At 41.7% G+C, this 13,684-nt stretch overlaps 1 protein-coding gene across 1 annotated transcript in view; it reads left to right on the top strand.

The window, feature by feature from the left end:
- Positions 1-12,969, top strand: part of LOC129814158 (vasoactive intestinal polypeptide receptor 2-like) — a 35,428-nt gene extending 22,459 nt beyond the window's left edge. Inside the window, exons 5-13 of the mRNA XM_055867003.1 lie at positions 837-934; positions 1,144-1,273; positions 2,611-2,761; positions 2,877-2,937; positions 4,228-4,297; positions 4,792-4,883; positions 6,983-7,109; positions 7,236-7,277; positions 8,839-12,969. Coding sequence (XP_055722978.1) covers positions 837-934; positions 1,144-1,273; positions 2,611-2,761; positions 2,877-2,937; positions 4,228-4,297; positions 4,792-4,883; positions 6,983-7,109; positions 7,236-7,277; positions 8,839-9,012 — 945 coding nt within the window. The 3' untranslated portion in view covers positions 9,013-12,969. The remainder of the gene's footprint in view (positions 1-836; positions 935-1,143; positions 1,274-2,610; positions 2,762-2,876; positions 2,938-4,227; positions 4,298-4,791; positions 4,884-6,982; positions 7,110-7,235; positions 7,278-8,838) is intronic.
- Positions 12,970-13,684: the final 715 nt, after the last annotated feature.

Below are 13,684 nucleotides of genomic sequence, written 5' to 3'. Positions count from 1 at the left end.
TTGACTGTATCTGTCATTTCACTGTTTACAACTGTCTATAGGGATACATTCGTTCTGTAGGAAGTGTGTGCGTGCGTCCACGTTTTGTAGAACAATGAGCAATGGAAAGTGTGAAGTGCAGGTGGAGAAGAGATGTCACTGCTACAGGATAGGAGCTCACTCAATGCTTTTAGAAAGAGTGACTGTTTTACTAAGAGAATGTCAATTTGGCACTGCCTCAAAGGAATGACTGCGAGCATTGGTGGGTTGGTACGGTCCTTGTCTGACATTTGTTTTAGAGGAAGTCTCTTTGTTTTTCACTCGACTGTAGTGAAAGAGGGGGAAATCAAACCTTTGACTAATTTCCTGGGGAAACAAGATAAGAGGGCAAATTCGAGCAGGTCATTTTATTGACAGATTTGAATCTGTTTGAATCTGTGGATCACTCTTTGAGTGGGTTGAATGATTAGCAGAAAAGGCACTGTACTTACAATGGCTCCTTTCAGGGGAAGGCTCTTTCTGACAGTAATGCTCGGTACATGTTTTTCTCCCCAATGTTTTTAAACACCGTCTCTAAAGTACACTTTTGTGACTCTGAAAATTATGTTTCTAAAGATCCTACAGTCTTTCAGTTTCAACATGTTGATGTTGCTGATGATAATTATATGATTTTACATCTGTCATTTGGTGTTAGGATCAGTCCATTCTGAAAGTGATCCATGCGCTGGGCCTGTGCCCTGTATGTTCTTTCTCCTGACTCTTCTTCTATGGTGCTGAAGTGAATGCCCATCTGAGATAAATTATATATACAGCTTTGATACTGCCAATGACTGTACAGTATGTTCTCTCACCTATAGCTTGTCTTCTTTACGGTGGTGAAGACGCTGTATACGCTGGGCCACAGTTTGTCTTTGATCGCCCTCACAACCGGGAGCGCCATCCTCTGTCTATTCAGGTGAGAGTTAGGATGAGTCCCAAAAGACACCCTATTTCCTATATAGTGGTCAAATGTAGTGCATCATATACTGTAGGAAATAAGGTGCTATTTGGGAAACAGTCTTAGTCACTCACTGTCGAGAGAAGCAGCAGGGTATTGTGACACAGCAGAGATCCTCTGATAAATCACCAGAGATCCTCTGATAAATCATTTCTTCCACTCTATAGAAAACTCCACTGCACGCGGAACTACATTCACCTCAACCTCTTCTTTTCCTTCATCCTGAGAGCGGTGGCAGTCCTTGTGAAGGACGACATCCTCTTCTCTCGCAATCAGTGCTCTGAGCAACCTTCACTGGTGAGTCAGGTTGTTCATCAGCCTGTATACCTCTGGTTCTTATAGATCATTGACAATTCCAACTGATATGTATTTGTATAGATGTACAGTTGAAGTTGGAAGTTTACGTACACTTATGTTGGAGTCATTAACTCGTTTTTCAACCACTCCACAAATTTCTTGTTAACAAACTATAGTTTTGGCAAGTCGGTTAGGACATCTACTTTGTGCATGACACAAGTATTTTTTCCAACAATTGTTTACAGATTATTTAACTTATAATTCACAGTATCACAATTCCAGGCAGTCAGGTTTACATACACTAAGTTGACTGTGCCTTTAAATAGCTTGGAAAAACCCAGAAGATTATGGCTTTAGAAGCTTCTGGTAGGCTAATTGACATAATTTGAGTCAATTGGAGTTGTACCTGTGGATATATTTCAAGGCCTACCTTCAAACTCAGTGCCTCTTTGCTTGACATCATGGGAAAATCAAAAGAAATCAGCCAAGACCTCCGAAAAAAATTGTAGACCTCCACAAGTCTGGTTCATCCTTGGGAGCAATTTCCAAATGCCTGAAGGTACCACATTCATATGTACAAACAATAGTACGCAAAGTCAAGGTATTGGAGTGGCCATCACAAAGCCCTGACCTCAATTGTATAGAAAAGTTGTGGGCAGAACTGAAAAAGCATGTGTGAGCAAGGAGGCCTACAAACCTGACTCAGTTACACCAGCTCTGTCAGGAGGAATGGGTCAAAATTCACCCAACTTATTGTGGGAAGCTTGTGGAAGGCTACCCGAAACGTTTGACCTAAGTTAAACAATTTTAAGGCAATGCTACCAAATACTAATTGAGTGCATGTAAACTTCTGACCCACTGGGAATGTGATGACAGAAATAAAAGCTGAAATAAATCATTCTCTCTACTATTATACTGATATTTCACATTCTTAAAATAAAGTTGTGATCCTAACTAACCTAAGACAGGGAATTTTTACTTGGATTAAATGCCAGGAATTGTGAAAATTTAAATGTATTTGGCTAAGGTGTATGTAAACTTCTGACTTCAACTTTATTTGTGTAGATTTGCTATGAAACATGTTTCTTTCACTTCTTTGAAATTGAGGTACGGAATTCAGTTTCCGTTGGACACATTTTGATTGTTGCTCATTCATTTCACTCCGATTGTGTTGGTGTGGGTATATTTTAGACAAAGATCTGGTAACCACTAATTTCTATCAGAATAAGGACACGGAATTCAGTTTCCATATAGATACACTTTTGTTATTTGTGTTGAGTGTCCTGTAGTTTCTCTTTGTATAGCAGCACAAGTGATGTACTACAATGTTGTTCCAGATTGGATGCAAGGCAAGCCTGGTGATTTTTCAATACTTTATCATGGCCAACTTCTTCTGGTTGCTGGTCGAGGGCCTCTACCTCCATACGCTCCTGATTGTCATCTTCTCTGAAAATAGACACTTCATCGTTTATCTTCTCATCGGCTGGGGTAAGCTAGTCATTAATATATATCCAATGTATCAAAAACAGTGAGGAACATACAGTACATCCAAACCATTTGCGCTATGAGATTGTATTCAGTGAATTCTCCATCTGTATTTCAGGATTCCCAACCGTGTTTGTTTCTGCATGGGCTATAACAAGGGTTTATTTTGAGGATACTGGGTAAGTCACCTTGGAAAGCATAAATGTACATGGTTGGTAGGGTAGTGGATTCTTTTCATTTGTGATTGCCAGACAGGGCCGTGCGCAGACATTTCGGGGGCAGTGCTCAAAATAAGGGCAGCCCCCCCCTCGCACCCCAAAAAAAGAAAATCGTTCTAATATTTTCTGGTACAACACACTCACTCATCAAACATTGTAAGCAAACCAGTGACTCCTAGGCCTGGAGACAACCAGAGAGCGAATGATGATGTAGGCAGCCAGTGGCCACCGCATGCAAGTCAGATGGGGGGGGTATTTTCTGAGATTCAAGAGTTTATGAAATGACCTAATTTTAATGCGCAATTTGTTACGTTTAAAATTAAGAAAAATATTCTAAGAGACCTGCATGGTGCAGTGGTCTAAGGTACTACAGCCTGGGGCTGTGACCGTGAACACCAAAGGGCGGTGCACAATTGGTCCAGCACTGTCTGGGTTAGGGTAGGGTTTGACCAGCAGGGCTTTCGTAGGCTCAACGCGCTCCTTGTGGTGGGCCGGGCGCCTGCAAGCTGGCTTCGTTCAGTCGAACGGTGTTTCCTCTGACACATTGGTGCGGCTGACTTCAGGGTTAAGCGAGCAGTGTGTTAAGAAGCAGTGCGGCTTGGCGGGTTATGTTTCACGTCTCGACCTTCATCTCTTTCTAGCCCATTGGGAGTTGCAGCATTTAGATAAGGTCGTAACTACCAATTGGATATTATGATAAAATTTGGGGTAAAATAGGGAATATTATTCATATATATATTTTTTAAATGTTTTATATTTTTTTAAATAATAACATGTAAATGATCAATGAGCTGCGTGGGCACTTTTTCATAAGAGGGGAAAAGGGCAGGTGTTTGGGCACTGGTTGAACCCAATCTGTGCATGTGCTTGTTGCCAGACTTAATGTAGATGTGCTGTTTGTCTTGGACTGCATGAAATAATTTGATTGTGATTATAAAGTTAATGAAGCATTGGCAACCTTTGTCATTTTAATTTATTTCTCAAATCAGTTTAAACCAGTTCAAAGTGCTCAATCAATCAATCAAATGTATTTATCAAGCCCTTTTTACAGCCGATGTCACAAAGTGCTATACAGAAACCCAGCCTAAAACCCCAAACAGCAAGCAATGCAGATGTAGAAGCACGGTGGCTAGGAAAAACTCCCTAGAAATGCAGGAACCTAGGAGTGCTGTACTTAGGTTAGTATGGCCAGGGATGCATGGCACGTGTTGACTAACATCTTCGTATGGGTATCATTTCCTATTCCTTCAGATGCTGGGAACAGAATGATAACCCAATCCCCAAGTGGGTGATCAATGTACCCATAGGCTTCTCCATCATGGTGGGTATATATCATTTATCCTTCTCGGTTGCTGCTGTTTTAATGTTCTTTGCCACATGCAGGATCAAACCCCTGCTACATCCCAAGCAATAACTAACAGAATGTGTCCAGGAGATAAGTATATGCCACACAGAGAATATTCCAATCTGTCATGTTAGGTAGCCAGCGCATACTGGGGAGCTGATAGGACTGTAACGGCAAGAGCATGTTAAACCTAGATGCTCTGCATGCGTGTGAATTGATGCTGGCCTGGATGTAGTTCAAGGTTGAACTAGCTTTATCGAACTGTCATTGTATTTTACAACAGGTGATTTATATGGGATGATTTATATGGAACTAAGTACTGCCGTCTTATCTGATTGCATAACACATCCCTCAATGTATACCAACGCTGGTTATAGCTGAGTTAACTGCCCTTAAAAAGAATTGCAGTAACCAAATTTCCCTAAATATACAACATACTGTATGTCAATATATGCTGACTGGGTTTCCAGGTGAACTTCCTCCTGTTCATCAGTATTATAAGGATTCTGGTTCAGAAGCTGAGGTGTCCTGATGTGGGTGGCAACGACCAGTCACAATACAGGTATGTGTTGTTGTGCTCGGTCAGTCACAAAAAGGGTATGTGTTGTTGTGCTCGGTCAGTCACAAAAAGGGTATGTGTTGTTGTGCTCAGTCAGTCACAAAAAGGGTATGTGTTGTTGTGCTCAGTCAGTCACAAAAAGGGTATGTGTTGTTGTGCTCAGTCAGTCACAAAACAGGTATGTGTTGTTGTGCTCAGTCAGTCACAATACAGGTATGTGTTGTTGTGCTCAGTCAGTCACAAAATAGGTATGTGTTGTTGTGCTCAGTCAGTCACAATACAGGTATGTGTTGTGCTCGGTCAGTCACAAAGCAGGAATGTGTTGTTGTGCTCGGTCAGTCACAAAGCAGGAATGTGTTGTTGTGCTCAGTCAGTCACAAAGCAGGTATGTGTTGTTGTGCTCAGTCAGTCACAAAGCAGGAATGTGTTGTTGTGCTCAGTCAGTCACAAAACAGGTATGTGTTGTTGTGCTCAGTCAGTCACAAAACAGGTATGTGTTGTTGTGCTCAGTCAGTCACAATACAGGTATGTGTTGTTGTGCTCAGTCAGTCACAATACAGGTATGTGTTGTTGTGCTCAGTCAGTCACAATACAGGTATGTGTTGTTGTGCTCAGTCAGTCACAATACAGGTATGTGTTGTTGTGCTCAGTCAGTCACAATACAGGTATGTGTTGTTGTGCTCAGTCAGTCACAAAATAGGTATGTGTTGTTGTGCTCAGTCAGTCACAATACAGGTATGTGTTGTTGTGCTCGGTCAGTGACAAAACAGGTATGTGTTGTTGTGCTCAGTCAGTCACAATACAGGTATGTGTTGTTGTGCTCAGTCAGTCACAAAACAGGGAGACCTATGTGTTACTGCACTCAGGCAACAGACCATGAATACTCAGCGTCAACATTCCTGAATGGAGAAATTAAGTGCTCAAATGTTTCAGTATGCCTTTGTATGTCACTCTGACATATGGTATTTTAGTTGACTTCTCAAGCAAAAGACATAGATAGGCAGCCTATTGTTCTATTGTGCGAACTACACTGTAGAGTGACACTAGATTCGGCTAAGCTATAAAGGTGGTCAGCACAGCATGTATTTGCCTTCAGGGAGAAATATTCCCATCTTGCCTGTGAGTGGATTTAAGGGCTGAGAAGCGGCTGGCGACACTAAGACTGGATGAGCTGCTGTCTACTGCTACAGGAAAGTCCACCTTGGTTGGCACTTAGCAGTCAGGGCCCCTTCACGATTTAGGATGTGTCTGAAATGGTACCCTATTCCCTTCATAGTGCACTATGGGTTACTCTCACAGCAGCGCAAACAACATGGGTACCTCAAAAGGCTCTGACTGCACAAGCCACTGTGGCCCCTCATGGTTAGTTTAGATTTTTTTGTGGCCCCCACCCCCATCAGAGTTGCCCATCCCTGCCTTATATGCTCCCTATCATTTAATGGGTAAACACCAACGTTTTGTGGACGTATTAACAACAATTACTATTAAATTATACACTGCGTATACAAAACATGCACTTTCCATGACATAGACTGACCAGGTGAATCCAGGTGGAAGCTATGATCCCTTATTGATGTCACTTGTTAAATCCACTTCAATCAGTGTAGATGAAGGGGAGGAGACAGGTTAAAGAAGGATTTTTAAGCCTTTAGACAATTTAGACATGGATTTTGTATATGTGCCATTCAGAGAATGAATGGGTAAGACAAAAATATTTAAGTGCCTTTGAACAGGGTATGGAAGTAGGTGCCAGGCACACTGGTTTGCATCAAGAACTGCAACGCTGCTGAGTTTTTCACTCAACAGTTTCCTGTGTGTATCAAGAATGGTCCACCACCCAAAGGACATCCAGCCAACTTGACACAACTGTGGGAAGCATTGGAATCAACAATGGCCAGCATCCCTTTGGAATGCTTTCGACACCTTGTAGAGTCCATGACACAACTAATTGAGGCTGTTCTGAGGGCAAAAGGGGAGGTGCAACTCAATATTAGGAAGGTGTTCCCAATGTTGACTATACTCGGTGTATGTGATTGTATAACAGTGTAGTCTCTAGGTCCCCTCCATAGAGTGTCTCTGTAATATTGTGTGTCTGGTTTCAGGAGGTTGGCCAAATCCACTCTCCTGCTGATCCCCCTGTTTGGCATCCATTACGTTGTCTTTGTGTCTCTCAATGAATCCATGGAAAATTATAAAATCTTCTTTGACCTTGCTATCGGATCCTTTCAGGTAAAACTGATCCTTTTAGGATATTTTAATCTATATCACAATACATTTTGGCTATATTTGGGGCATTTTTATTTTGGATTGTTTTTGGTTGTTTCTCATTTTGAAGACTTTCTGTTCTGTTGACAGGGCCTGGTGGTTGCCATCCTGTACTGTTTCTTAAACAGTGAGGTAAGCTCTCGCCTTGATTGCTCTTAATTGCATTTTATTCTGGAATGAATAGGTTGCCTTGGGCACTGATGGCCCAGTTAAGAAGACGCACAACAACGTAAATGATTAGTGTTGAATCAGTGTTGACAAAGTCCTCCTTGGCACAAATTAGGATAGATGAGAAGCAACGTGCAGGCTTTTGTAAAAGCTGTTGTGTACATCATTGTAATTGACCTCAACCTCGACAAGACGAAGCAGCTCTGCGGTTGACAACTCCAGTGTCCCGCTCCCAGAGTGCAAAGAACGTTGGCGTGACCCTGGACTACACCCTGTTGTTCTCTGAAAACATCAAAGCAGTGACTCGCTCCTGCAGGTTGATGCTCTACAACATCCGTAGAGTACAACCCTACTTCACACAGGAAGCAGCGCAGGTCCTAATCCAGGCACTTGTCATCACCCGTCTGGACTATTGCAACTTGCTGTTGGCTGGGCTCCCCGCCTGTTGCAATCAAACCCTTGCAACTTATCCAGAACGCTGCAGCCTTCCTGTGTTCAAGCTACCCAAGTTCTCCCATGTCACCCCGCTCCTCTGTGTACTCCACTGGAAGACCATGGTACTTTCCTACGGAGCAGCAAGAGGAACTGCACCTCCCTACCTTCGGGCTCTGCTCAAACCCTACACCCCAACCTGAGTACTCCGTTCTGCCACCTCTGGTCTCTTAGCCCTTCCACCCCTACGGGAGGGCAGCTCCCGCTCAGCTCAGCCCAGTCCAAGCTCTTGCCTTGGCATCCTAATGGGGGAACCAGTTTCCCCCCTGAAGCTAGGACAGCAGAGTCCCTGCCCATCTTTCAAAAACTGAAACCCTACCTCTTTTAACAATATCTTAAATAACCCCCCCCCCCTCCCCACACCCCTCCTTATATCAGTGTAGATGAAGGGGAGGAGACAGGTTAAAGAAGGATTTTTAAGCCTTGAGACAATTTAGACATGGATTTGGTATATGTTCCATTCAGAGGGTGAATGGGTAAGACAACAATATTTAAGTGCCTTTGAACAGGGTATGGAAGTAGGTGCCAGGCACACTGGTTTGCATCAAGAACTGCAACGCTGCTGAGTTTTTCACTCAACAGTTTCCCGTGTGGATCAAGAATGGTCCACCACCCAAAGGACATCCAGCCAACTTGACACAACTGTGGGAAGCATTGGAATCAACATTGCCCCCCCGAAAATACAAAACAAAAACACATTTGTGAACTAACACTCGCACTGGATTTTTTTCCCGCTTACTGGCTCTGACTTGGCTGATAGCAACTTTATTGAGGAAAAAATTACTTGACAGTGATAAGTACTAAATTACTCAAATGTAAAAGTGTAAATTATGAGAAATGTTTAAAGTATATAATGTTTAAAGGTATTTTGTTAGCAGTTACTACAAATGTAAATTTTAATTGTTGTCTGCTTTGTTTTCATTGTAGTGAAACGATGAGTACAACATTTTATAAGAAAATGTATATAAGCAATGTAGTGACAGATGTGGGCTAGTTTTCCCTCTGTGCTATAATATTTACCTTGCTACTTCAGGTTCAAGGGGAACTCAAGAGAAAATGGCGGAGTATGTGCCTCAACTGCCATATGGCCAGAAACTACACCCAGCACAACACCTACGCCTCCAAAAACGGCTCAGAGAACATGGCTCAGTTCCAACGTAATTCTCGTGCTCAGTCCTTCCTGCAGTCAGAGACCACTGTAGTGTGAGGGCTGCGTGTCAAGAGGGATCGGTCTCCATTAAAACACTCTGGAACTCTGGTATTGGCCTAAATACACACTACAGCACACACAGCCTACAGTTGTGGGCACTAAAAAGTTAGCTTGGACCACGGTATTGGCAGAACAATTGGCACAGTGGCACGCTAGGATATTCTAATGAGTTTGTTACTAAAACCCAGACACCGGTACAGGGTTTGAAAAAATCTATATTTTCTTGTGCCCGCAATTTATGGCAGATGGCGTAACAGGGTATTTTTTGAACAGATATGAATAAATTGGGCTATACTGCATTAATGTCAATATTTGTAATAATTGGTTAGTTTAAGTAAACATTTCATTACTGGATGCCAGGGAGAAGTGCTCTGCATGGCTCTCTCTCCCTCTCTCTCTCTCCCTCTCCCTGTAGTAAAATGGATTTCACTCTGTGGTTAACGACCAGAGATGCCTCTGCCTATACACCCACGGTTCCACGGCCACTAGGGGGTCCCCAACCCAAAAACGAAAAAAACGTAGGAACTCAGTCGGGGTTTCAACTTACTGTTGAGGGTTACAAAGTAGAATACACAAGTTGCAATTTAGAAATATGGTCATGTATTGCAGTTTGCCACATGCCATGTCAGTCACTGACAGTCACTCAGTTAGCCCAGCTATATCAGCTCAATTCTTTAGATTGCTGGGAAAGGTAGTCTACCCAGCTATCTAAACCCTGTAGTAATCATCACCAAATTACAGACTGGGCACGGAGTGTGCCGAAGAGCCCTGTCCTCCAGGGGGCCCCCCCATTTGATTTTGTTAGTCTCACTCACTCAGATATCATATATCATATGAACATGACATAAGGCTTGGCAAAATGTGTAGAATTGCAAGAAATTAGCTTTAAAACGGCAAAATGTTCTCTTCACCTCAGAGATAATGTTGCAGTTTTTTTCATTCATTTCATGCAATTCTACTCCTTTTGCCATGGGGCAGAGAGAAAATTGTTCAGGTTCAAAGGTAATATCCTTCAATTCTACACATTTAGTCATGTTTGCAGTTTTTAATAGGATATCTGAGTGAGAGTGACTAACAAAATCAATGGGGCCCCATGGTCGGTAATTCAACCATGATTACTACAAGTTTAGATCGCTGGCTCGAAATAGTTTACCAATCTAAAAAACTTTAGCTGACGTGGGATAATTGAGTGACTGTAAGAGACAAACTGCTGATGCACAACCACATTCTCTAAATTGCACCTGGTGTATTCTGCTATTCTAACTCTCAACAGTAGGTTTGAGTTCCTCCATTGTTTTATGATATATTAGCCGAGCTGACTGTGGCTCTAGTAAATCCATTGCAATTTTGCCAAAACATGATTACAAGGAAACTAGGATTGTCAGGGCAAGGATGCGTATTAGTTATACTACATGTGTACATTTTACATGTTGCTTGGATTGCCATCAAAAGGATGATAAAATAAGATTGTTGAAAAAACACAGGTTTTCTGCATCAGTTGTCTAAGAACCGTAAGAGTAGGGCTTAGAGGAGGTGAACAACATTGTGTACATAAGAGTATTGACCTTCTGCAAAGTACTGGTATGTCATGTTTGCTGAGATATTACTCAGAATTATTTTCTGCAAAGACCATGAATGTTATACCACATGATTGTGGTATAGTGTTGCATCAATTGTTGCATCATGTGAATGTAATTTCCCTCTGTCTTTTACAGTATGCTGTTTTTGTGTGTGTTCATTCGTCAAGGCAATCAACCAAAGCCTTCTCTGATGTAAGTTATACAGCTATGTTGTCCATGTAAACGTTAACTCAAGGTATGAGTTCTGTGGTAGATAACGTAAATGCTCCAGTCTGGGATGCTATACACACATCCATCCGGCATACCAAACTGACCCAGACCGTGATTTCAGGTGCTTGGTGTAGATATGAAAGAAAGACAGGAAATGAATGCTGATTAGCTTGGCTTTTTCCTCAGAAGTGTTTTCACTGAGAAGGTAACATTGTTTAGACTTGAGGTCACATAAGAACAAGACCTTGGCTCCAACATTGAAATATTTTGTGTTTAGTAAAAAATGATTCCCAAAGGTTATATCTACTTTAAGGTTATTCCCTGATCACCTAAGAGATTTCAGATGACGTCATGTATTTGCCATGTAAAATACTGCCAGGATTGTGTGTGTTTTTTGGGGGGCATGTTTGTCATTGATGTACAGTAGTCAATCAAAATGTTAAGTGCCTAATACTTGCTATTTAATCGTAATTATTTATTCCACATCCTATTGCCAGGTATGCTTCCCAAATGGCACACTATTCCCTACGTAGTGCAACAGTTTTGACCAGCTCTGTTCAAAAGTAGTGCACAAAATAGGAATAGGGTGTAATTTAGGGCGTAACCTATGTGTATATTAAATGCCATAGCTTTCATGAACATTAGTGATGTATCCCTGTATTGATTAGCCTGAATGTCTGTCTGTCTGTGTTTTCATGTCAACTCCTTGTCACTCATTGTCAGGCTAAGTGCCATACGCATTGTTGTTGGTTTAACATGGACAGCCATGGAGTTGGCAAGAGCACAAACAGATTTGGGACTAGGCTACAAGGCTGTATGTCCTTATGAGAACAAAATGTTTGCCTTTATGGTCAAATATATCTTTCCATTAGCTGCGTTCTCACCGCTATACCCTCCCACCATGGGGGGACATTTTATAAGGTTGCATAAAAACATTTTTATATATTAGCAACATGCTATTGAATGATGCTTTGTTTAATGTCTGGGTACATGTATGTCATGAGATCATGATGAGTAAACAATACAGCACCTTCTATGACTCATTTCGTCATTGATGAGACTTGCCCATGAACTCATTTTGAAGGGCACCACCATGGTCGTTTCCAATGCTAATACCAATGACTATTAATTAGGTAGATAGAAGAATCCCTAAACACAAATGGAGAGAGAAAAAAAGTTAGAGGAAAGCTAATACAATCAAGGAGACCCCACTACAGGTATATTTGTTACAGCCTATGTTTTGCTGTTAGTGATTAAACCTTGTCCTTTCTGCTGGTTCATAGACTCTGTTAAGAGCTCTGGGTTACTTACCATAAATGTCCCAAATCACCCTATTCCCTACATAGTGCACTACGTTTGACCAGGACCACTAGGCTCTGGTCAAAAGTAGTGCACTATGCAGGTAATAGGGTGCCAATTGGGACGCAAGCCAGGATGCGAGGACGCTAGCTGAACGTGTTGCTGATCCGGAGACGGGGAGCTGTGGTGATCTGAGCTGACAGAGCTGCTCTGGGGCGGAGGCAGCAGCACCAATTGGAAGAGAAGAAGCTGTCCAAGAAAGAACCACTGATTCACACTGGATTCACTCTATTTCTCTACACATCCTGATTGTCAAATTATACCCTGTTCTAGCATTTGGCATATGAGAGGATGGGCTATGGGAATTGTGAATGAGTGGGTTTAATCACTCTTCAAAATGAGAATCTGTTCATTACTATCTTGTCAAAATATCTGTATCCAAACTTCTAAGAATGAGAGGCTTCAGGCTAATGGCGTTCCTACGCATAGATTTGAGCCCTAGATGGAGATCTAACAGTTGTTTCGTTATACTTCTTTCTCAAAGCTGGTAAGAAACCTCCTCCTTACAGCTTGCGTGAACCTCCCACATTACTGGCTACACTAATGGATTGTTTTGAGCAGCAGAGACCACACAAGGCTCCTCTGGAATGATTGCAAACAAATGCGAGTGAGCATATGAGGGATGTGACAAATACCATCACTCAAGCTTATCTGCACTAGAGGTAAAATGTTACATGGATTATGTTGCCATCAATAAGCATGCTTTATTTCATTCTCTCAAACTACACTGAAAAATATGTAAAGTGTAACATGTAAAGTGTTGGTCCCGTGTTTCATGAGCTGTAAAAAAATACAAAAATAAATTCCAAACACACAAAAATCTTATTTCTCTCAAATGTTGTGCACAAATGTGTTTACATCCCTGTTAGTAGGCATTTCTCCTTTGCCAAGATAATCCATCCACCTGACAGGTGTGGCATATCAAGAAACTGATTAAACGGCATGATCATTACACTGGTGCACCTTGTGCTGGGATGATAAAAGGCCACTTTAAAATGTGCAGTTTTGTCACACAACACAATGCCACAGATGTCTCAAGTTTTGAGGGATTGTGCAATTGGCATGCTGACTGCAGAAACGTTCCAGAGAATTCAATGTGCATTTCGCTACCATAAGCTGCCTCCGATGTCGTTTTAGGGGGGGGGGTGGGGGGGGCGTATTGGAAATGGCCATCAGGGAGGTAATAGAAAATGTCTGCAATGGCGCTATAGCCAAAAATACTTATTTACACAAGGTCACACATTTTTTACATAGCCGCAATGGTCAAATATACCCTCAATATGATCCCCATGAAGGTCTTAAGATGACTTTATGATAATTATTTTCTACATTATCTGTGGGGTTGATTTAGTGAGTAGATTACATTACAAAGTCATTTTTATATTGTTTGGAATTATATTACCCTATGATAACAATAGCCTAATATATTTAATATGCCATCACTAATTCATTCTAATTAACTTAATTATGACACACCCCTCACTATTGTCATTGGTTGCACTAATTGCACTGTTTGTCTA

The sequence above is a fragment of the Salvelinus fontinalis genome, chromosome 17 (genome assembly GCF_029448725.1).
Source record: "Salvelinus fontinalis isolate EN_2023a chromosome 17, ASM2944872v1, whole genome shotgun sequence".
NCBI lineage: Eukaryota > Metazoa > Chordata > Actinopteri > Salmoniformes > Salmonidae > Salvelinus > Salvelinus fontinalis.
Note: the sequence above shows the minus strand (reverse complement) of the source record. Positions and strands in the feature narration are given on the sequence as shown.